The sequence below is a fragment of the Xenia sp. Carnegie-2017 genome, unplaced genomic scaffold (genome assembly GCF_021976095.1).
Source record: "Xenia sp. Carnegie-2017 unplaced genomic scaffold, XeniaSp_v1 HiC_scaffold_20, whole genome shotgun sequence".
In the NCBI taxonomy this organism is placed as follows: domain Eukaryota; kingdom Metazoa; phylum Cnidaria; class Anthozoa; order Malacalcyonacea; family Xeniidae; genus Xenia; species Xenia sp. Carnegie-2017.
Window position 1 is genome coordinate 9,031,841 of NW_025813483.1, and position 24,944 is coordinate 9,056,784.

The 24,944-nt window shown below is 37.0% G+C and overlaps 1 protein-coding gene across 2 annotated transcripts; it reads left to right on the forward strand.

The window, feature by feature from the left end:
- Nucleotides 1-24,940, forward strand: LOC124442171 (E3 ubiquitin-protein ligase listerin-like). 2 transcript variants are annotated; one of them, XM_046992655.1, is made up of 25 exons: nucleotides 1-126; nucleotides 1,304-1,486; nucleotides 1,822-1,920; nucleotides 2,228-2,458; nucleotides 2,732-2,784; nucleotides 3,183-3,363; nucleotides 4,318-4,491; nucleotides 4,621-4,755; nucleotides 5,721-5,939; nucleotides 6,706-6,888; nucleotides 8,639-9,190; nucleotides 9,290-9,331; nucleotides 9,813-10,142; nucleotides 11,370-11,430; nucleotides 12,004-12,142; nucleotides 12,537-12,678; nucleotides 16,521-16,742; nucleotides 17,191-17,563; nucleotides 17,696-18,006; nucleotides 18,671-18,902; nucleotides 19,365-19,602; nucleotides 19,939-20,019; nucleotides 20,808-21,266; nucleotides 21,912-22,197; nucleotides 24,883-24,940. In XM_046992655.1, exons 1-25 carry the CDS (start codon nucleotides 82-84, stop codon nucleotides 24,913-24,915), a joined length of 5,004 nt encoding a protein of 1,667 aa, XP_046848611.1. In that variant the 5' UTR covers nucleotides 1-81; the 3' UTR covers nucleotides 24,916-24,940. The 2 variants fall into 2 exon arrangements, with proteins under 2 accessions (XP_046848611.1, XP_046848610.1); XM_046992654.1 differs by lacking the exon at nucleotides 24,883-24,940 and adding an exon at nucleotides 22,918-24,078.
- The last annotated feature ends 4 nt before the right edge of the window (nucleotides 24,941-24,944 follow it).

The window sequence follows — 24,944 nt, forward strand, 5'->3', positions numbered from 1 at the left end:
CATTCCTGTATTTAGTTGGTTAATGGTTAATGTACTTTATTTATCCATTTAGCTCGCTCGCAAGCTAAAAAATTGTGTATAATGAGTGGTGGAAAGGTGAAACAAAGGACAAAAGGCAATACAAAAGTATGGCACTAATTATATAATTGTAATATGTATTACCGTCGACGAAGCGCGAGCAAATTATTGAACATTTACATGATAGTTGATAGTTAAGAAAGTTAATAGAATGATAGTTATGTATACGTGTACCATAGGATGTGAGCATGGGTATGATCAGTCGTTATATAATCGTTTGTATAATCCTCATCATGTTAAAACTTGAGTTCTGATGTACAACAATCTAGTTGTTCAATGTAGCGTTTTCACTGTCTTCTTGATCAAGAATAATTGAAACTTGAGTACTTAAGTTCTTGAGTGCAGTGTCTGTATCTGGAGTTTTAGATGGAGAAACCTAACTACTTATACACCTCAATTTAGTTTCATAATCAGGAGTGAAGTGTTGTTGAAACTGGAAACTTTATCTCCTATATTAATACTCTATTAATACTCCAGTCCAGTGTGTTCATCAGGGGTCATCTGATATTGAAAGTTGAGTCTTTATACACTCCAGTCTATTATCTTCATCAGGAATGGTGTGATGATGAAACTTGAGTCTTTACATACTCCAGTCTAGTATCTTCATCAGAAGTAGTTGGGTGTTGAAACTTGAGTCTTAGTACACTCCAGTCTAGTGCCTTTATCAGGAATGATGTGATGTTTAAATTTGAGTTGTTACATACTCCAGTCTAGTGTCTTCATCAGGGGTGATCTGATATTGAAACTTGAGTTCTTCTTATATACTTCAGTCTAATGTCTTCATCAGGAGCAATCTCATATTGATCCTTGAGTTCTAATATTACTCAAGTCTAGTGTCTATGTCAGGAGTGATAGAGGATGAGGTTGTGATGCTCATACTCATTACGATATTCTTTCATCAAATATTATTCCCAAGTTCCCTGGATTCATTCTCATACAGTCATACTAATACATTTGCATATGTTCTTTTGTGCTTTTCCCCTCCACATTTCATGGTAAACTTTTCATCATCCTATTGTTGGCATATGTTCTTTTGGGCTTTCCCCCTCCACATTTCATGGTAAACTTTTCATCATCCTACTTCTTTGACTATTTTCAATGTCTAGAGTCACTAATTCATCTACATATTTTTTATTTTGAAATAATGATTAATAATGTCAAGGAAGAAAGTTGTTGCAAAGTACAAAAGTGAACGGTGGAAATAAAACCATATCTTATATTTCAGCCTTCAAGTAGCGGTCGTGCTGCGGAACTCTTGTCTCAAGGTGGCCTTATGGGGTTTGTTGGGTTTGGCAATGTCAGCGAATCTTCCCAGGCTGGCTCCGAGATTCCAGATTCTTCTGTTCATTCAGACTTCTTTGTTGTTATGAAGAAACTGAGCAAACGAGATTCCATTACTAAGTTTAAGGTACTGTACAGAAGATAGCTAACATTCCTAAATTGATATTGTGTATGTGAATATTTTGTGAATGGCTATTTTCATTGCAGTTAGTTTGTTCTGGGGTGTGAAATCTGGCATCATAGTATGCACAGCCTTTGTTGCAGTTTAATTTTTTAAATTTTAATATCTAAACAAATTATGTTGTGAAGTTGATGCGAATTATTCAAAATATACTAACGTAAAGACGTATTTACTGAGTAAATGAATTGTAGCTATTGTACATTGCGGTATACCATTATTTACAAGAATCAAACTAAATAAAAATACCTCCCAGTAATGATTGTTAATTATTTTACATACAGGCTGTTCAAGAATTGGGTGAACTATGCAAGACCAGCGAAACAAAAGACGTCCTTGGCATGTTGAAATATTGGCCAAGATTGTACAATAAACTATCCTTGGTATGTTGCTATCACAGTTAGGGGAGTGTTAAAGGGGAGAATAATTGCCTAGAAAACCTGTCGTTTTCGGTAATGTAAAGTCTCCAAATGTATAATTTGCGCCTTTGATGTTGCCTCTCCAGGTCCCCCTCCCTCCCTATATTTTGAAAAACGTTTCTACGCCCTTCCTAGTAGTCAAAAGTCTTAGGCCCTGGGACTTTGATTAGGATTTTCGATTTTCAACGATCTTCAAGCTTTTACTCCATTTAAAGTAAATAATGACTCTGGGCTATTTTCAATCGCCTACGCCGACGTTTCGGGACTTTAGGATATCGACTATCGCGTGAGGGAATCAACACAGAATACTATGAACCAGATAATGTCGAGAGTTGGTCGAAATTTTGCACCGCATCTTAAGAGCGTGATGGGAACATGGTTGTGTTGCCAATGTGACGCCTATCCCCTTGTGGCAACTGCTGCCCAAAAAGCGTTCAGCTCGGCGTTCAATGAAAAGAAAAAAGCTGAAGTGTTGGGGTTTTGCAAGAAAGAAATCCACGAGGTACGCTATTCCTATGCTGTGATTTTACCGAAAACTAGCACTACAAATTGGCCTAATTTGGTGGCAGTTGTCAATTACTAGCAATATATACTGGTTTCTTGTGCATTATTTGACTACAATTTGGGCTTGACGTGAGTATAATTGAAAAAAAAATTGTCTACAGAGGTATTTCTTCTTTTTGAGTCTCCTGCCAGTAAGTCAATGAGTGAACCTATTTTTTCATTTAATGTGACATGTACATAACCATCTTGAAAACCAGAAATATTCTTTTAGTATCTCATGGACAACATTCTTAACCAGACCGCTGAAACTCTTAGTGATCCAGAGTAAGTTGTTTTTAATCTGACTGCTTAAACCCTTGACCAGACTAAGTTATTCTTATTCAGACGCCCGAAAATCTCAGTGATCCAGGTTAAGTTATGTTTTAATTTGACTGCTTAATTAGACGGCTAATATTTCAAATGCAGGATCCATTGTAAATTATTGGTCTTGACACACCAGGCTGCTGAAATTCTTAGTGATGGAGCTATACTTTTTTCTGCAATCTGGTCGTAGAGTTAGCTTGCCATGTCCCGTTTTTATATTTCAGAACTTTTGCTACAAAATGGAACGACTGGTTCCAGTAGGGAGAGTGATATGTTCATCTGTACATTTGTCGTAATCATCATTAGGAATGTTGTTTTTGTGCAGCATGTATAATGATATGTAACAATGTTCTATTCAGTATTGTAGACGAGAAAGATCGATCTGACAAGTACATTCGTGTGATAGCATCGTCGCTGCTAGCTTTGAGGACGTTTCTCAACGACGTAAATAAAGATACCCGTGCTCTTGTTGCTAGTTATCATAAGAGTCTCACTTCGGAGAAGAAATTTCTGAAGTTGGGGCGCCATAAATCATCACAGGTGTGCGTGAAATCCTAACATTATTACTTAGGACGAGAAAAAGTTTTCTGGACAAGATGTTGGAGCGTTTGAGTCGTATGAGAAAACCATAGTGTAAATTATTTCCGATGATAATAGATTGACACGAGAGCTTGCATTATAACAGTTAATGACGTACAAATTTGAGCAGAAAAAAACAACTTAAAGTGCCTTTATAACCCACAAGGAAATAATTTATTTTGATGGAGCATTGGAGAATACATTGCTTTTCAACGCTGTAGAATATAGTGTGATTCACTAACAAAGTGCACAATACAACTCAAGTTAAAAAAGAAGTTTGTTGAATTTGCTAAAAATTTTGCTATAAACTACAGGGATAAAAAGCAGCGTGTTCTGCAATGTACGTCACGTCTGGTGAACTAGATGCAGTCACTGTACCTCACGGTCAAACACGAAAAAAGGCAACTTTGAGGCCCAAAAAGTCAAGGAAGTTCAAATTCTCGTCTTAAAAAATATATTGCAAATATTCTTAAAATTGGCAACTCTATCTTAATACATTATTTTCCTGGGGGTGATATAGGCACTTAAAGTTCATACAGTAGAGAGATTTTCTATCAAAACGTGTCGTTGACAGAATTTGCTAGCTGCTCGAGTTTCAAAAGACCATCGTTATTTTTTATGGTGCAGATGCTAGACTGAAGGATTGAAGTTTCAACATCAGTGTAAAGGACACCAGGCCGGATTAGGGACTCAATTTTCAACATTAGATCATTCCTAATATATAAGAACTCAAATTTGAACATCAGATCACTTGTGATGAAGAAATTACATTGCACTACATCCTTGTAAACTTAGGTTTTAACATCAGATTGCTTCTGATGAAGACATCGGACTTCTGATCAAACATCAAATGACTGATCTATTGGATCATATCTCATGTGTCTTTCTCATTCCATTGACTTTTTTCTTTCATAGATAAGAGCATCGTTTTTTTCGCTGATTTCCACGTATTGCGAGAAGTTGCCGACTATCATCGAGTCATGTTCTAATTTAATCACCCCAACAGTCTTAGGATCTTTAGATGAATCGGATGGTGCAGTAGTCACTTCACTCTGGGGTGCTGTTCTTCATCTTGTTGCTTCTCAAAAGGTTAGATTGTGCCTTGAATGACTGCTAGGCGTCTCATTTGGGTGATGTTCGCGAACATCAACTCGAATTCAACTTAAACTGATAGAGAACATGTGGATACTTGGTGTAAATATTTCCTTTACTCGACAGGATTGTTGGAGTCACGTGAACATGCAAAAAGCCGTATTGCCGAAATTGTGGCTCTTTTTATGCAATGCTGCCTATGGAAATGCCCATGCAGTTATGGTCAGCGTTCTTCCGCTTATCAATAGCTTGCCAGAAAAGGTAACAAACTGGTCATATCAGAGAATTCAGATGTAGACTGTATCAAGAGCTAAATATTGTTTTCGTTATGGAAAGAATGTTGCCTAGGCAACGTTTCTCGTTCACTGTGAGGAGTTTAAAGTGAATGGTGTAAACCCGGGAGTATTGTTACATGTATGTACATGTAGATCGTCCTGAATAGTAGAGTCACGAGAAGGACTATTGTTTTTGATGTTGACTGACGTTTCTACAACCTTAGCGACATTCATCTTCACGGTCAAGTGAAGAATAAACGTCAGTTTTGCCGTATTTTTTGTCTGGTTCATACGTCATTGTATTGTGTGTAGAGGACCAATGTGTGGGTGTCAATTATGTATTCTCATCGTGGATTACTTGTGATATGTTGATACTTTTTGCAATGTACATACGTAGTTCAAGTTCATCTTAGCCATTTTTCAGAAGTAGCACATAATCGCAAGCGAAAAAGCCAGAAAGAACTTCCTTCTTAATCAAAAAGAGACCTAGAAACGAGGTCGACAGGGTCAATCACACGTGTCAATCGACATAAGAGTCTTCAGCATGTAGGAAATGCTAAATGTTTTATGGGCTACATGCAGTGAAGGTTCATCAATAGATGTGAGCAGTTGACCTTTTGAAAATGTTACGTCATAGCACGATCTAATTTATAAACCAAGCTGAATGCAAAAATGCCAACTGTGGAAAGCTATTTTTTGTCTGGCTCGCTCAGATACACACATTAGTGACATGAAAATGACAGCTCATACAAAATGTAATCTTCCTAAAACTAAGGCTATGTTTGTTTTTAGCCCATTCGGTGATTTCAGTGCCCATGTTATAGGGACAGCGTCTTCTATATTTCTTGGGAACGTGATCAGTCTTTTATACGTTTTGCTCTGTAGTAGCAAGCAAATTTCAAAGTTTCTCTTTTCTGTTGTGATGTAATCTTAAGTTTTTTTCTAACACAGGTTATTTTGTCGGGCACTGGTTTTGCGGAGAAGTTATTGGATAAGATCATGGATGGTGTAAATCTACCAAGAACACAACAAAGTCCTTCGGAGTGTAAGGCAATAATGTCAGCGTTCATGGATTGTGTGAACTACTTCATGTTAACTGTGTCGAAAAAATATCGACAGGAAACAAACGAAAACTATCTTGAAAAACTTTCCGATGTTGTTATGAAAAAGGTGGGGGTCATCGTAAATGTTCGACAGTGTTCATGAGGAAGACGTGTCTTCAAAACTTGCTAAACACAATGAGACACGTACGGGGATTGGTCAATAGCTGTGTGTTTGCATTAGCCTGTGCGAACCGATCTGAGCTCAATCAATCAAATCAATCAGAGAGAATTTGCAAATTAATCATGAATACAAATTAAAACGTGTATTTGAAATTTGTCTGTTTCGCATTATTGTTATTTTGTAAATATATCGACCTCTGGTCTCAGGCTTGCATTGATTAGCTCACGAGTTTTCCCAAAGGTCTCCTCGTTTTCTTAAGCCTGTGCAAACACAGTACACATCTTTTTGTTTTTTAATTGAAACACGAGCCCTTAATATTGCAACTAAGTGACTTCGTAGCTTTTTGTACACTTGTATGTTCATCACTATTCAGAAGTTATCATGTGTTTAAACTACAGATCTTGTATAATCCAAGGGCGATGGAAGGTTGATAATTGGGGGGAGGGGGCATGTTCTACTATATACGTTTTTTTTTAAATCAATTGTCATTACTGATGGTAACATATATAAATATGTGAATATAGCCCTTTAAATATCAATATTCCTCCGCCATTGTCATAAGTAGTGATCTGCTGTTGATATTTACGTCTGATATGTTGTGTAGTGTTTTCTCCAGTCTATTGTATTTTTTAAAGAGTTCAATGTTTGTAGATGGAATTTGTTCTATTGCTTCATTCATTTCATTAAATCGATTGTTTTTATGTCGTTTTAGTTGATTTCTGTGATCGAAATCTCCCTTGCTTCGAAAAGTGCAACGCGTTCAGCAAATTCTTTGATCTACGAACGCCTGTCGGGATTTTTGCACAACACATCCGACGATGTTGCTATTCAAACTAAATTTTGGAGGGTCTTTGTTGAGATGACTGAAAAAGTCTTCGAATCGTCTGATGACGAGGTAAGGCCTGTTGTTGACTCAATTATTTGGACTCGATATAAAATTATTTTCTTGTCCTGTACTGGACAAAACAATGAAAAATAGTAGCCATTTTTCTTGACTTTCAAAATGCAAAACTAAACGGGTTGAAATTTGCAATTGACAAAAGACCCCATTAACACGAGCATTTGTTAACAAAAAAATGAAAGGCTGTTATTTCTTTCTAAGATTCATTTGATTGCGTAGCTGTTTGCGCGCACATGAAAGCAAAAATGCGTTTTTAACTTAACACATATATAATGGCTGAGTTAAGGCCTGTTATTAACTCGATAATTTGGACGCGATATTGAAGTATTTTCCTGTCTTGTACTAGACAAAACAATGAACAATATATTTGTTAACGAGAAGCTGAAAAGTTGTTATTCCTTTCACACCTCAAAGGATCGTTTGATATGGGCTGCTGTTTGCGTACACATGATAGCAAAAATACTATAGATTTAACAGACCACGTAATAGCTTTGGGGTCTGGTCTTGTTGATAATTTTTCCGTTGCACTGTGTTTCTAATTTGTAACAAATATCGCTGTTGATAACGATTTAAGATTACATTTTAGGTTGGCTTCATGACACTGTCCGACATAGATAAAGATTGTAGCTACCATTCAAAAAAATACTGCAAAACACCTTCTTATCGTGTTCGGTTTGATTCGAGTTCACCTGTATGAATGGATTATTTAAAGAGCCCCTTTGACTTTTTTTCTACGAATTTGATAAATTGTAAACTTGGAATAATTATAGTGAAAGCATTGTTTGATTTTGCTATGAAATCTTGACGCCAAGCGTTGTGAATGTGAAACATTTCATTAATTTAATGGCATAAAATACCACGGTTTTGCCATATGCGAAGTAGTCGCACTTGGACTCTGGAATCGATTATGCATGTGATGTAAATTTCGGACAAAATGACAGTCCCATCCATTTTCTACTATTCGTCATATCCAAGTTGGAAAACTTGTTATATGGTTGCTTTAGCACTGGGATATCACGATAGAATTTTGCAATGTTATTCAGCAAGTGTTGTCCGAAATTTACGTGAGAGTTCTCACGCGGTCGTTAACCACGCAAATATGAGCTGTGTTTCACAAGGCTTAGAGTCACGATTTTTCATCCAATTCACCACATTCTTTCACGAATTTTATTCTACGTTTACAGTTTATCAAATTCGTTTAAACAAGATTATAAAGGGTATACAACTCGAAAGTTTTGGTATCAAAATTATATGTTCATTCAACATAGCTTTTAAAGTGTATTTTCTAAAGCAATTTATGCATATCTCTTTTCATTCTCAAGATATCGAAGTTTTTGTTAGGTCCGATTTATACAACTTCTGACGTCGCTTTGTATAATTGATAGTTGCAAAGTTTTAAACATTCTTTATTTTGAAGGCAACATTCGGTCGAAAGGATCGGGCAATTGTTTATACCAGTGATTCTTCACAATGCAGGGAACTCTGCTCAGTTTAAGTAGCTAACATATCAGCAAATATAACTGCTATTTCAACTTCTTATTATGCAATGCGACGTCACAAGTTGTGTGAAGCGTACATTACATGAACTGTCATTCTGAAAGTTATGTTCAATGAAAATATAATCTAAATAGCACAATTTTCGAGTCATGTGCCCTTTAAAGCTGGGTGCACTTTAAGTTTTCACTTTCCCCAGTTTTAGTTATCGCGACTCTCTCAGACACAGAATATTTTTTGTGTTTTGTAGGAAATGAAGACTCTTTCCAAACTTCTGATTTGTCTCAAGTCAATAGAAGCCCCAAAACTAATTCAACTTTCTAAAGTTCGTTTCAACGAAGAGGTTGACACCGATCCTGTGATTGTAAAATCAAAATCTCACAAGGAAATCTCTCTGGCAAATGTCACCATTATTTTTGGTGGAAAACTGCTGGCCATTGTGAAAAAAACCGTGAGCTCTTGCTTGCAGCGCTTATGGTCAAAAAACTCCGAAACTGATCTCGTCCTTGTTACTGAACTGATCAAAGAGTTTCTATGCGTAACTTTATTGAATGATGTCGTGGAAATATCGAGGTTGAATTTTAATGGCGATGAAATACCTGTGGAAAACGATGTTTTAGAGAGTACTACGTTGTCGAACGCTTGTTTGGCATGCGCCAAGGTGTTTTTGTTAGCGCTTTTCGACGGTTCTCGTTACCAGCTCGTTGAGAAATGGCTCGGTTCTGCTGTCGAGTTGCTTCTGAAATTGCTCGTATATATGGAGGAAATCGAACAGAGGTTTCTTCTTAGGAGCTTGTTTGAAGTGAGTATATTTTGCTTTGGGTTTGCGAGGTTTTTCTCTTTATTTACATTTGTTGTAGATTGTCATAGCTATGATACGTAAATAAATTTATTTTTATAGATAAATTCTACGACAGACTTACTGTTTCATCTTGTCAGTAAGGTACGTACCGTCTTTTATATGCGGTCTGATCATTCTTACAGTTATCGCAGCGTGCTTAATCATGTACACTGCCTTTGTGTTTTCTTCAAGGCTGATTTCATGTTGTAGTTTCTGTTTTACAAACGTAAGTGGAGTGTCTTCATCAGGAGTTATCAAATTTAAAACTGAAGCTCTTGCATGCTCCAGTCTATTGTCTTTATCAGGAGTGATGTAATGTGGAAACTTGAATCTTCAATGTACTCCGGTCTAGTTCCTTTATCAGGAATAATCTGATGTCGAAACTTGAGTTCTTATACACTCCAGTCTAGTGTCTTCACCAGGAGTGATCTGATGTTAAAACTTGAGTCCTTAAATACTCCAGTCTAGTCTCTTCGTCGAAAGTTATCTCATGTTGAAACTCGAGTCCTTGTAAATATACTCCAGTGTAGTGTCTGTATCAGGAGTAAGCTCATTTTAATAACTGTTTTTCATTATTCTTCAGATTTTCGACGCCGAATATTATCTTTATCTATCATACGTTCATGGTGTCCACATTGGAACAGAAATTTCCAACTCGTTAAAAAATGTCATTGCAAAATCTAATTGTGAAATGGTGAACGACACGGACATGAACTTTTTATGGAATACTCTAGATCTCTGTTTCTCTCATTCAAACTTGCTACATTTTCTCCTTAACGATGAAACGCTCGAAGACATTTTCGATAACTTCCATCACATCCTCATGCGAGAGAATGGAGGTAGTGGGTCTATACTTCATTCCACTATAAAGTTGGTCGAGAAATATTTAAAAAACAACACTTGGTTACCAGAGGTAAATTATTGTCTTTTATGATGAGTGTTGAAAATGTTGATAAATTTTCACTTTACTGTAGCTAGAGCTAAGGTCTTAGACGAATAGCGGGCAGGAGAGATCAGTGACGTACACAGATGGATAATTTTGGGGCGGGGGATATTCATATATGTATGGTGTAATATAATCCATAAAAAACAATCGATTTCTGTAGGACTTAGTTCGGCATATCATGCATGTATGAATATTCCTTTTTCCCTAATTATAAATCATACGGGGTGTGTGTGTGTGGTAAGTTCACACTAATTGTCGATTTGGCCCTCTATCCGTACAATTTTCTTAAAACCCCAAAGTCAATCTCTTGATGTTTTTAAAGTTTTCCATCATTAGGCTCCATGTCGTTTAAAATCATCATCATTTGTTTATTCTTTGTGTTCCAAAGAACTTTTTGTACTGAACAACTTTGTGTACTAAACAACTTTGTGAACTGAACAACTTTGTGTACTTAACAACTTTGTGAACTGAACAACTTTGTGTACTAAACAACTTTGTGAACTGAACAACTTTGTGTACTAAACAACTTTGTGAACTGAACAACTTTGTGTATTAAACAACTTTGTGAACTGAACAACTTTGTGTACTAAACAACTTTGTGAACTGAACAACTTTGTTAACAGAACAACTTTGTGTACTAAACAACTTTGTGAACTGAACAACTTTGTGTACTAAACAACTTTATGTACTAAACAACGTTGAGTACTAAACAACTTTGTGAACTGATAAGTAATCTCTCCTACGAACTCCTACGACCGTCTCTTGACGACGTGTGATTGGTCAGCACAAGTTGAAATTATTTTGTTTGGTGCAGTGTGTGCTCTCAGGTTGGCATTGAAATCCTCTGATCATTAGTTTCTTTTCTCTTGACATATATGGTGTACACTACGTCCATCTTTCCAGCAGTAGCGCAGCCACCCCTTAAGTTTTGTTCGTGCTATGTGAATTTGAGGTCATTGTCATTTTTCGTTTCTTTGGAAATCTATTTTTTCTTGTTGAGTGAACGCAATAATATTTACAAAGCCCGACCAAACTCAGGAACTGGCTACGTCACTACCTACAACTAGTTATCGACATTGGTTTGGTTGACAGGAACGAAAGCCGTCTATTGATTAAACAGAGAACTTTGAGTTCGCTGAGAATTTTTTTGGCTCTCCAACTTCAGGGATTGATTCAACTAACTTCTTTCATTAGATTCAAAAACTGACCCAAGTGATTGGTGACGTTATCCATTTAAAGTTTGAAGATGAAACTTGTAAGTTATTCGAATGCTGACAACATCTGTCAGTGATTATTAACATATAGAAGGTCGAATCCAATTATTATCGTGTAAACACTATACGTCACTGATTCGCTACTTTTGCAGTGCCCCTTCCCCACCGTCCTACCGGGGTTGTTCCTTTTTGAATGTGTACCCAGGTGGAGGAGAATCACTTCTGTTACCTTCACTGGCCCAGTGCTTATTCCAACTTCAATGGAGATGACCTTCTGTATGTTGATATTTTGGGCTTTCGTTATTACCTTAAGTTATTAAAAGCCTGGCTACCGAAGGTTAGCTACCGATTTTAAAATTTTTCTGCACTGTCGCGTGATTAGACAAATCACACGTGATTGACTCGAAGTCTTTGAAGTTTAACCAATCAAAATTTTTTTGGATTGTTTCACGCGTGAGTGTCCACGATGATAACTCGTGAATTTTATTATTTTTTTCACATTGTTGGTGACAATTTGACTCATCATTATTAGTCTTTGTTCAATGACTTCAGATCAAAATCTTCTCCGAATTTAACCGTGGTCATGACTTTTTTTGAAAAATGTTTCAATTTAGATCCTGCCATTATCGCCTGCTGGGATTCTTTGATCGATGCTTCAAGTACGGACGAGCAATTGTCCAACATCATTTTGTGGAAAACCGCTGAACACATTCGCATTTTCCTCTCTTCTGACGTCACGATGACTTTTGAAACGTACGTAATGAAACAGTTTAGCGTCCATAGTGAATTTATTTTAAGTGAATTTCTGTGGGAATTTGATGGAAAAACTGTATGAGTGAGTGGTCAATTCGTCCCAATATCGTTATTTTGTAGAAATGTGTTTACAATTTTCAGGTGCAATCGTGGCGTAGCAAACTCGATACTTGGGGGTGGCAAACGTTTTCTACGAATTTAGACATTATTTAGACGGATTAATATTAATTCTTGCTTAATTCCCACGTTTTTGGATCAGGCAATTTCACACACGAAACCATTAAGTAATTGTTTGATCAAACACGGAATGAAAAACGTCTCGTGTTCGTGCTTATAGCACTTTGTAGCACTTCAATCTCCGCTGACCACAGTTTGCGTACATGTTTTTGTATAGGCTATCTACCTTAACTGCTTCGGCGGCTGAAATAGTTGGCTCCATCACAGAAAGAAGTTTCGAACATTTAGAGAAATTTTTAAAAAAAATATCACCGTCAGATAAAGACTGGGAACGGCTACGCGATGAAACACGCTCAAAGGTAAAATCTCTTGCCGACTGATTGACGTGTTTAGTCGCTTTCCAGCCTTCACTATCTTCGTGTTACAGTGAAGTGATTATTTAAAATATAGCGATTGTGTCCTCTGTAACTCGTTAAAGTGAACAACTTACGTTATACCGGGTTCCCAAAAAAAACGTAACTCGTTCAAATAATTATGTCTGCGTTAAAATGAAATCTGCATAAGATAATTTAGTCTGCAATATCTATTTGTTCCATCAAGGTTGATTAAGTTACACGCTAGTTTTGTTCATGTTCGTCACAACTTAGGGTAAATATGATTGCGTTTTTGTGGCTGGTATAACTCATTTTCATGACGCTCTGATTTTATAAAGCTTTTGCTTGTTAAATTTGAGATTGAAATCAGTACTTTTAACTTGTTTTACTTTAACTCATACTGTACTAACCGTATGAAATCCCAGAGGTGCAGAACTTACAAGTGATTTAACTATTGTGCATGTCGATTACATTATTGTACATAACAATTTCAGTGACTACATAATTTATGTCGGTTCTGGTTTTTCTGTACTATAACCATTTGACCTCTAACCTGAACGTCTCTAGCAACTGCATCCATAAATATATAAATATATATATATATATATATAAAATGAACTAAAATAAAATGGACAATTGTTTGCTGTCGCTACTCGGAGTTTCACGCCGTAGGGCGATCTTCAGGCAACTGACAGATTATATTTTATTTGCTGACTATATACATCGACTAAAAGGTGTTAAGTTACATGACGGCATGCACTAAACATATCGGAACGTTTATTTAAAATGTTCTTTTTACGTCCTTTCAGGATAAGTAGCCTTTCTTCAAGGCAAAGACGGCAGGTTCTTTGGTTTTTGTTTGGAGGTGGAAGTTGTTTGATGAAGTCCCATTTAATGTTGTAGTTACGTTTGTTTTCTTTCAGTGTCCACGTGTATTTAGAAAGTTCTGTCTCGTTCCGGTATTTAATGTTCGTAATTGATTTAATGTGGTTTCGATATCGTGTCTTAAAAGCGCATGCAGTAACACCTATGTAAGTTTTGGTTTCGTTGTTGTCAGTCGTTGTCACGTCGGCTTTGTAAATCACGTTGGGTTTCAGGCAATTGCCATTTGTCGGGCATAGATGTTTCTGTCTGCAGTTACATTTTTGGTGGGTTGTTCTTGTTCTGGGTTGTGTCTGGGTTAAGTCTTTTAAAATAGTCTTGTTGTGTCTGGTTATGAAAGTTTTCATGTTTTCGCCGCAGCTGTAGCTTACGCGTATTGTGTGTCGGTTGAATATCTTGGAGAGTATAGTATTTGGTGGGAAATGTTTGTCGATAAGTTGTAGGAAGTCATGGGCGATGTGTGTTTTTACGTTTTTGCTGTATGGTGGGTTAAACCAAGTGACGTTACGTTTTCTATTGTACGTGGTGTTTACATTGATGTTTGATGGATTAAAGGTGAGTTGTGTGGTGAAGTTGCTTTGTTTAAGAGCTTGGTTGTAAATTGGTGCGGCATTTTCGAAGGTGTCTTTGCCAGATGAGAGTGTGTTAATTCGGTTGTTGATGGATGTGGGTAGTTGGCGTAATACTGATGGTGGGTGGTTGGACGATCTGTGAATGTAGAGGGGCTCGTCGTTGGGTTTTCTATATGGTTTGTAGGTGTCGTTGCTAAGGTCAAATGTTACGTCAAGGAAGTTTGTGCGTTCATGGTTTGTCATCGCTGTGATTTTTAGTCCAAGCTCGTCAAATAGGTGTGAGAGGGTTTTTCTTTCTTTGTCGCAGAGTCTTCCAGATTTCGTATTTATGACTGCAAGGCCATCGTCACGGTATAAGCCGACGTTGTTTCCATACCGTTGCTGAAGTTGGTCGAGTAAGAATAGCCCTACAAGCTCGCAAACTTCCGCTCTATCATAGCTGCCCATGGTTACATCAAACGTGTTGGTAGCGTTGCGTTTGGACCATGATTTGTTTTGGTGGAAAAGAAGTGATTTTCTTGCGTGTTTGATAATGGTGTGGTCTTTTTCTGTGATTGTTGTGTATTGTTTTGCCCACGCTAGGCATTTGTCCAGTAGGTGTTCGGTGATCGAAGGGTAAAAATCAACTATGTCGAATGATATGAATGATTTTCTTTGTTTTTCGGTGATGGATTTGAACCAAGTGATAGTATCTGTTGTGTTGCGCCATTGGTTTAGTTTTAGTTCGTTTCGTATTATGTTGTTGATGTTGTCTAGGATGTATTTGCTGACTTTTCCGAGGTGGTTTTTGCGGGGTTGATGAGGCGGCATTTGGGGTTGTTTTCAAAGTCTGGTTTGTGGTCTTTTAAAGATATGAATGCTGGAGTATGGTTCATGGTGTTTATTCGGTCGGCGATTTTTAGGTTGTCAGCGATTAGTTTTAGTTCGGAATTTATTTCTTCTACAGTGTCTTCTTGCGTGTGTTTGTATGTCTTTGTCACATTGTCTGTTAGTAGTTTATTGTAATTTGAGGCGTCCATTTCATAGATGTTTGTTGTTTTGTCGGCGAAGATGAAGACGTTGTTTGATGCGTTGATTTTGTTCATGTCTTTGTGTAATGATTTTAGAAAATCGTTGTGGATGTTGCGGAACTCGATGTTTTCGATTAACTGGGAAAGGTCGTCTTCAAAAGGTTTTAAGGATGGAACTGGTGGTGGATTTCGTTTTGTCTTTAAGCCATAAGTGTGCGGTCTTTGTGTGCGAATGGCGTCGTCAGTGTGGCGGAGAAAGAAGTGGGCTTTCCATCTCATGCGTTGTACGAATTCGTGGGTTTTGGTGATGAGGTTTCTGAGATAACTGTCTTTAGCTGGTAGGCCAATGTTTTTCAGCGAATAGTTAAAGTTAATCTGTTGCATAATTGTCCTTGAGTTTTCAGGTTTATAACAGCGCTCAACTTCAGAAGGAGCGAATATATTTTAAAAAGACTATTTAATATGTTTTATATTTTTATATATTTTTATATATTTTATATATATATATATATATTTTATATATATATTTATGTTTTATATACTATTTAATATATTTTAAAATATTTTAAAAGACTTAACCCAGACACAACCCAGAACAAGAACAACCCACAAACATAAATATATATATTTTATATATATATTTATGTTTTATATACTATTTAATATATTTTAAAAAGACTATTTTAAAAAGACTTAACCCAGACACAACCCAGAACAAGAACAACCCACCAAAAAAATGTAACTGCAGACAGAAACATCTATGCCCGACAAATGGCAATTGCCTGAAACCCAACGTGATTTACAAAGCCGACGTGACAACGACTGACAACAACGAAACCAAAACTTACATAGGTGTTACTGCATGCGCTTTTAAGACACGATATCGAAACCACATTAAATCAATTACGAACATTAAATACCGGAACGAGACAGAACTTTCTAAATACACGTGGACACTGAAAGAAAACAAACGTAACTACAACATTAAATGGGACTTCATCAAACAACTTCCACCTCCAAACAAAAAACCAAAGAACCTGCCGTCTTTGCCTTGAAGAAAGGCTACTTATCCTGAAAGGACGTAAAAAGAACATTTTAAATAAACGTTCCGATATGTTTAGTGCATGCCGTCATGTAACTTAACACCTTTTAGTCGATGTATATAGTCAGCAAATAGAATATAATCTGTCAGTTGCCTGAAGATCGCCCTACGGCGTGAAACTCCGAGTAGCGACAGCAAACAATTGTCCATTTTATTTTAGTTCATTTTATCTTACGTTCTTCTAATATATAGAATATTGAGCGCTCTTTTATCCAGGAATATTATCCATAATAATTATATATATATATATATATGTTATAGTCGACGTGGGCCATGCTGCCATTCACTGACGGTCAGTTGAGTTTCATGAAGTTTCCGAGCGCGACAAGCTGTTCAGAAAACTTCACTAAACACCATAGGCTGTGCTTGTTCCTCTCTCATGTACTCGAACAGCAATATTTTAATACATTCTTGCCCGAGGATGTGGTAATGCAAGATGAGCTTTTGTGGAAGATTGTCCTTGAGTTATTATGGATGAATGAGGTAAGTCAAAATGGAGTACTTCATTGCTGCTAGTTTCTGTCGAGATGGTTTTATTACTGAACGCAAATGGCAGACTTCAATCTTTTTTTACTTTACTATTCCTTATTATCTCGTGTCTGTTGTATTCGCACCGTTTACAAATACTGATTCTCCATTATCCTGTAAGTGTTTCAACTTCAATATGTGCTACTTTCACCATCTACTCGCAAAGTTCATAAACTGTCATACCACGCGTTTAATTTAAATTTTTCCACCGCCGTAATCTTTCGCACCAAATGTCACCATCATCAATGTTACCAACTACTGATATCTTAAGTCTATTTCATTTTAGTTATCCATTGGTATCCACTCATGTCTTTTGTGACACATACTTTTTCATCTTATGTCATCCATGTCTCAGTGTTCTTGCATCGAGCAAAATAATATGCTGACCGTACTTTATTTGCAGTGTTTGAAACACGACGGAAGATCGAAATATCAACTTCAATCCATTATCGAATCGAACCTCGAACCATTCCTCTCGAAACGGAATCTGAAAACGTCGACTTGTTTGATCAATCGATTGTTGAAACTATCGATTAGCAGTGGTGGTTTATGGTCTTTGACTCTGAAAGCGCCTGTCGATGTTTACGATGAAGATATTTCTATTACGCATCCCATTTTGATAGAAATAATGGAAGGCGAGGAAGAGTCTTACGATGAAGGAAGGCTTCAAACTCTACAATGTTTACTCCAAGCCGAAACTTGCATTTACAACCTCAAATTTGTCGTAGAACATTATATTAAAATTCTTAGTCGAACTGATGGCAGTAATTTACAAGGTAAAGCAACGATTTTACGCGGTAACAAAAATCTGGAGAGATCAGTTTGTCGAAGATAGTCGTTTCAGTTGTCGCAATACCAATCGAGGCCTTTTTTTACAGCTTTGAAAGCAGAATTCTTTCCATTTTCAGGTCAAATGTTTTGCTATTGTGTGCTTTCGTGTGCTTTCAAAAAATGGATCATCTTGTCTGAAGATTCTGAAATAGCATCGTTGGAATGTCGCGTCACATTATTTGAAGTGCTAGTGGATTTCAAGGCTCGGCAAAATGATCTATCGCATTTACTATTCTTCAACTGCCCATTAAATGACGTGGGCGCAGCACAACTGTCCCTCAATTTGGCCTTGATTCAAATCATGGTGTCAACGGTTGCAAATTTTCCTGAGCATATTGACAATGAACTTTGGGATACAATACTCTGCTCAATGCTGGATTGGCTTCAGGTACTTAGGGTAATATTTTGGGGATAGTTTGAAGGTAGTATGGTATAATAAGAACGTAATGTGAGTGTTATGGTAAAGCAAAAAAAGACGGCTCATGTGACTTCTTCCTAAAGAAATTGTTGAAGATCAACTGCAGTTAGTTTCATTTTTGTCGACTTATTACCCTTAAACTTGCTTTGTTCGGGTATGTCACTGATAAAACTTGTTAATATCAACTGCTTCATTAAGTGTGCCACTGGTACAACTTATTCATGTTAAATTTGTTTTGATAAGTATACCAATGGCGCGACATATTCTTGTTAAACTTGTTTCGTTCGGTATACGATTGGTGCGACATATTAACGTTAAACTTATTTCGGTCGATGTACCACTTATGCAACATATCTTAAACTAGTGCGAGCGATTACGAAAACAAGGTTAATTTAACAAGACGTTTTTGAATTTATTATCAAACGATGAGTTCACTGTGTGAACGATTGCTTTGGGTTATTCAGGTCAGAAAAGATTAGAGGTGTACACTGGTTTATATTTAAGAAATGAGCATGATATAAACATGAGCTTTCTGCTGAGGATACTGAATTGTAGGTTAAAGAACGTAAGATTCGTTGTATTATAGATTGTCGACCGTTTGTTAATGTCGACGTTTGTCGACGTTTTCTTGTAGGGTTGCCAAGAAAGTAATTTAAAGGCCGTTCACGTTTGTGCTATGACGAACCACGTTTGCAAGCTTCTTGAAGTTGTTGCCAAGTATATGACGCAGCTTCTAGATAATAATGATGAACAGAACACGCGCACTTCTGCGGATGAAATGTTGAAAAAACTTTCGGAGGAGTGGCAAGAGTTCTTCAGCATTTCTGCCCATGGTAATCTACTTCGAATAACGTTGCGTTTTGCAGGTAGGATTTTTGTCGATTTTTTTCATTTCAAAATCACTTTGCACGTTGTCATTTGCCTCTTTGAGTGTGGCCGTCGTGACTTCATGAGAGCAATGGCCAAGCTCACTGTTGGTTTATAACAGGAAACGACTACCGATTGAGATGAAAAGCTTTGTATCAGCGCTCAAGGCTTCGCTTGCTCTTCTCTTCGGCGACATGCTCTGTAAGACATGCAAAAGCTAAAAGCTGACTGCAAAAGCGAACATAAATTTTGAAGAAAAATTTTTATTACATTTTTATTCAAGACAATAATACGTTATGCGTCATAGACACTTAAAACAACATATTTCTACATATGAGATTGCTGTGAATTTCGTTGTGCTTTTTAGCAATAATTATAATTCGCAAATCTAACCAAACACTTTTCTCGAGTAGCCCGAGTGAATGCCAGATATTTAAATGAATCGAGTTTTTCCTTTAAAGAATCCTTCAAAGCAGTGGATCATAGACTCCATAGTTACTTATACTGCCTCAGTGAAAGCTTGTCCATTGCTTGCGCTTATTTAAATGAAGATAATCTGAAGGAATTTGTTAAGTCCGACTTGTCAGAAAACACTGCCGAACAGTCGTCATGGGAATACAAATTCCTGGAAATTTTCATCAAGCACATCAATTCGAGTTTTGGCACTGTCCAGTTGGCAATTTATCGTCTTTTTTTAAAGTAAGAGTTTATTTCTTTTATCCCTTCCGTCCAGTGGCGTAGCCAGCCTGCTAATCTGGTGTTCGTTCACTGTAGAAACAATAGATTTATAAAGAAATGAATAACGCTATTGATCCACAGTTGCACGACCAGATTTGCAGGCTGGCTTTCGTGTAGCTTATAATCCGTTTTTTTTTGTTTTGGGATTCCGTATTTTTTGAGACTTACGGCACTTTGGTCGTGCAGGATATGTAATTTACTTGCTACTACACGGCAACGTCAAATTGAATAGTTTAGTCAATATTTTTCATTTCAACAAGAAGCTATTCACCTTGTCTTTTTTTACTTAACTTTCAGGGTTATGCCTTCACTCGTTATTCCCAAGGAAATTCAAGAAACGCTCGTTGTTCCTAGTGACGAACGTGATGATCCTTGCAGGTTAGTGGTGAAAAGTTGGCAATGTAATGACATGTTTTTGGGAATTGGTGAACATTGACATTTAAATTATCGTTCTTTTCGTTAATGAGCATAGCTTCTTTGATTTTGAGAGAGAAAGTTGATTGATCCGTGTCGATGATTTTAACACAGGAAGGTGAAAATTTATTTTCACACGAAGAAGAGGCATGAAGATGCTTGTAGATAGTGGAGTTCTTGTCTGTGTGAGCGTGTTCCTTTATCATGGTAGATAATTGGCGAGATGTTTTGCCAATATAGCGGGAGTTACAACCCGCTCATGAAAATTGATAAACTACCATTGATTTAGAAAGTTCAGGTCGTGAATCTTTGAATGAGATAAGTGATTTCACCGTGAAAGGTGTAAAAATAAGTTTGATCTCGATGTCAGTACAGTGGCGTTTAATGATTTGTGCGAGTTTGCGTTGAGTGTGTCGTAAGTAATGGCCTATATAAGGTAGTTTGAAATAACGTTTATTAGCAGTTTGTTGTTTATCGTTTGTGTTACTTGTGGAGTTGGATGAGTCAGTACTTTTGTGGTTGTTTAAATAGCGTTGTATTGTGTTGTTGATGAAACGAAAAGTCCACTTCTTAAACTTTCTACATTAGAAATCAATGTACTTGATCTCCTTATTTATTTAATAGTGCGCATGGTTCATATGAAACCAATATATTTCATTGGGACACCATATAATTGTGACAAATTTTACCAAACGAATGTCTGTTGTCCTTTCATTATGCAATGTATGCACACCCAATTTTTTATCATTCAGGTCACCTCCTTCACAAATCATGGAGATAATAAGAAATGGTCGAGCTAGACTTTTCCAAATCTTTTCGGAAGTCGAAGTACCGTTCGGCGAAACACTTCATATGGAGAACGACGACGAAGCTTTACACGTCGCTCGTTCCTTTTTCTTTTCTTGGAAGCTTCTGCTGTTGCATTTCAGCCATGCGAGCCAACAGCTGCGCGCGGAATATGCTAATTACTTACAACAGAGGAATTTCCTGAGTGAGCTTCTGGAGGCGTTGTTTCGCGTTTTACCAAAGAAGCCACGCGATGGCGGGCTTTCTGCGACCGAGTCGACCTTCACAAGGAAAGAAATCGCAACGGAAAGTTTCGTTCACTGTTTGGCACTCGAAACGTATTATAATCTTCTACGAACCTTACCTGCATTGGTTAGACATTGGTGGAACGGTTTGGAGAAAAAATATGCTTTGATCGTTGAGAGGTAATGAATCGAAAATGTTTTTGTTGTAGATAATTGTGTTCGTGTAGTTTTGTCAGTCAAGCTTATTTTCATCCGTCACCTTGGCTTCAAACCTTAGAGCGCAGACGTCTCTGTAGCAGGAACACATGTACGATTAGTAAAGACTATAGTTAATGCAGCATTGTCACTTTTATGATTCGTAAAGCTCGAATTGTACCGAATATGTTGCTTTCTTCATGCGTTGAACGTCGCTGTAAAAAATTAGGTTATTTTGTTCTGGCTATTTCAGCCTTTTTAAGGCTAGTAAAACCATTCCATTTTTTAGCTTAATTTATATATTTGCCGCGATAAATGTCGATAGTATCAAATTGAAAAATATGGGCTATAGTTATCTAGTTTATTTATATATACCAATACCAATACTAATACTAATAACAATACTACTAAGCTGGACATATGAATTGAATCGTTGACCTTCCCTTTGATAACGGAAGTAGCCAGCCCGTAAATTTAGTCATGCTATGTAAATTTTTCTGTGTTTAGTTTCTGCAATAAATCAAAACAATAGATTTTTCTAAAAATGAGTTAAGATATTGTTGTTACATTTAGTATACAATCCCCATTACAACCTCCTTATCCATGATATGCATCTCAAAACATTAATAGGTATACAACATCGCACATCGCTCATCGGCTTGTCGAAGCCGAGCTGCACGATCTTCAAAAAGCCGTGACGTCATCCTACGACAATATGGAGATCGTTACTCGTTCCAGTACTCGTGAGGTCATTGCCTTTTACAGGATCGAGGACATCTCCATTGAATTGATCGTATGTCTTCCATCCAGTTATCCACTGGGCTTAATCAACGTCAATTGTGGGAAAAGAGTTGGTGTGAAGTTAAATCAATGGCGTCTTTGGATGATGCAACTCACAACGTTCCTCATGCATCAGGTTTGTAAATGAAGACATTTAAAGTTATGAAACAAGATGTTGTGGAAACGTTCTTTCTCTTTTTTTTTCTGTTCGGTGCATTTTTCAAGTCGTATTTACGTTGATCACGGCAAGTGTTTTATAACATGTTTTGCCACAAGCTAAAATTTCACGAATAAGCAAGCTACATGCTTTTTATGTTGAAACTGAATTGGGCATGACCAATTTGGATTGTTTGAAGTGTGTTGAAACGAATAAATCAATCAAAAACCTTGACGAACTCAAATGTCATTTGTACAGCAAAGTTGCGGAACACTAAACAAATTCATCCCTTTACGCGCAAAACGATACGAAGCAACTGTTGTTTCAAATCTTTTTGCTCAATGTTAGTTTTATGAACTTGCGTCTTTGTAGACATTCTATATGAAACCATCAGTTTACTAACATGATTTACTTCTTTCTAGTTGATACTGAATGTAATTTCCATATTATTCGGATCATTCGTGGTTATCTTGCCGATAAAATATAAAATATAGACGATTATCTAGGAAGTGACCATTAGTTTTCAACCGTTATTATAGCGTGTTGTATGTTGCCCGGTCAGTTCACCCCGCACCCGGCTACGTCCTTTACCCTTTACTACCCGAGTTTTTGTTCCTTTGAGTTTTGGATGGTCTCGTTGATGTTGCCACGCGTCAACGCTTGTAGACAAAGGGTTAACTTCTTACTTCGGTGTTTCAGAACGGCACAATACTGGATGGTCTGTTGCTATGGAAACGAAACGTTGATAAGAAATTCGAAGGAGTCGATGACTGCATGATTTGTTTTTCGGTGATTCATGGTTCGAACTACTCCTTGCCAAGACTCACATGTAAAACGTGCAAGAAAAGGTTTCACGCCGCCTGTCTGTATCGTTGGTTCAGCACCAGTAACAATTCGACGTGTCCGCTTTGTAGAAATCTTTTCTGACAATGTCTCTCGAATGGCTTCTTGCGCTTTGATCATTTGCACTCGTGTTCGGATCATGAAAGTGTTGCATCCACTTCACTCTTTGCGGGGCCGATTTGTTCCTCGTTCCCAGTGTCTTTTCCTAGCGTTGTTTGGCCCCGGGTCATTTTTCGCTTTTTAAAGACCCCCGGTCTTTAAAATGCCTCTGGGAAAAACAATACTCAACTAATACTCAACTAATACTCAACTAATCCAGTCTGGTTTACTTTTTATGAATATTTTACGCTTATAGTTTCATCTGTCTAACTCCTGGTGAGATTTTTGAACATCACATAGAAAATTTCCCTTATATGAAAACACAGATAAGATGCAGATGAGCCACGCTTCTTCGTCGAATCGCTTAGGAGAAAAGTGCTCAACTGTGTGAAAAATATTTACATTAAACATGCATACATTCCTTATGCAATCAATTGCTTTTGTGCGTTTTTTCCATATAAGTTAACCAATGAAGAGAACGTCTTATGCTAAAAGTGAACGAACACTTTTCATTCAGTTCTAACTTATCTGTATGGGAGGGGGGCGGGGGCGGAAGAATGACGATTGAGGAGGCTGTATGTCATTCTTTCGCCCACCTTGATCTATTGAGGAGAATAAACCTTTTCATGAACGAAACCATGTACAACGTGATCTTATACCACAATTGCCCAACAATAATGGGGTGGGAGTGTATGGACAAATGTCCCCCATTTTAGACCATGTTTTCTCTGTACTTATTTAACCTGTCAAATTTCAAGAAATTGCACAGAATTGAATAAATTTGTTGTTTTGAAGTATATATGAAAGTATGAAAACTTTAACTATCGTGCTAATGACTGATGACAATAGTTTGCATCAACAGTTCAAACTTCAAAGGAACATTCAAACTATATCGATCAAATTACAAAAAAAATCAGATTGCTGTTGTTTATCAATTTCATTGCATTCTTAACCAGTTTTTGTCTAATACAAAAAATAAAGAACAATCGTTTTCTCACTTCTGTCAACTAAAAGACTGAAGCCAATTCTTTTAGTGCCTTGTTGCCGGTTCGTCAGATTTCATTGCAGCTTTACAATGACTACATATGCCAGTTCAAATAATTTCGGTAAACTTATCTTATTTGATCGATTTTATCGAATTCTCGGATTCTCTATCCTTTGTCAAAGGATTATTTGAGCATCACGATACCACTAAGACTGTCACTACCGGCTTCTTTTGTGTCAACTCCTTTGTACATCAATCTTTTGGCATTTGAACAATTGTACTAAAAATAACCGGCGTCGAGAGCTTTCTCGCGCAACACTTGCATAACTCAATTGCAAAAGAATTTTTTACTTAAAAAATCCACAGAACTTTAAAATACCAACCATTTGTTTGAGGCTTAAATCATATCGAATGAGTGTATCTTTTTATGTACAGAATAGCCTGAAGTTAAGAAGTTCTTCATTGTTTCGATGATTTTAATGGAAAAGATGAGGGTAGGGACTGGGGAGGTTGAGTTCTTTGTTGTCCTTTCTTCGTAAGAAATTTGAGAATTCTGACTATCATAACGATATTGTTGTTTTCACATTGTGTTAGCGTGTGACTCAACCGTTGGCATAGTTTTTCAACGCAACGTATTTGAAGAAAGTGGATTATGACATCAAAGAACTGTTTGCTGGGAACTGTTGCCATTTTAATCCTTTAAACTACCCAAGTAATTGCTTGTTTGCATTTTTTAGCTGAAAACCCAAGTTGGTGATGGTCTCGTATAAGGCGTGTATTTTGGACGTCTCTTTGATGG

Excerpts from the sequence above, each read along its gene's own strand:
- LOC124442171 (XM_046992654.1), top strand. The coding sequence starts at position 82 with ATGAGTGGTGGAAAGGTGAAACAAAGGACAAAAGGCAATACAAAA. Across the intron at positions 127-1,303 it reads GGACAAAAGGCAATACAAAA|CCTTCAAGTAGCGGTCGTGC; the intron begins GTATGGCACTAA and ends CTTATATTTCAG. Across the intron at positions 4,756-5,720 it reads TCAATAGCTTGCCAGAAAAG|GTTATTTTGTCGGGCACTGG; the intron begins GTAACAAACTGG and ends TTTCTAACACAG.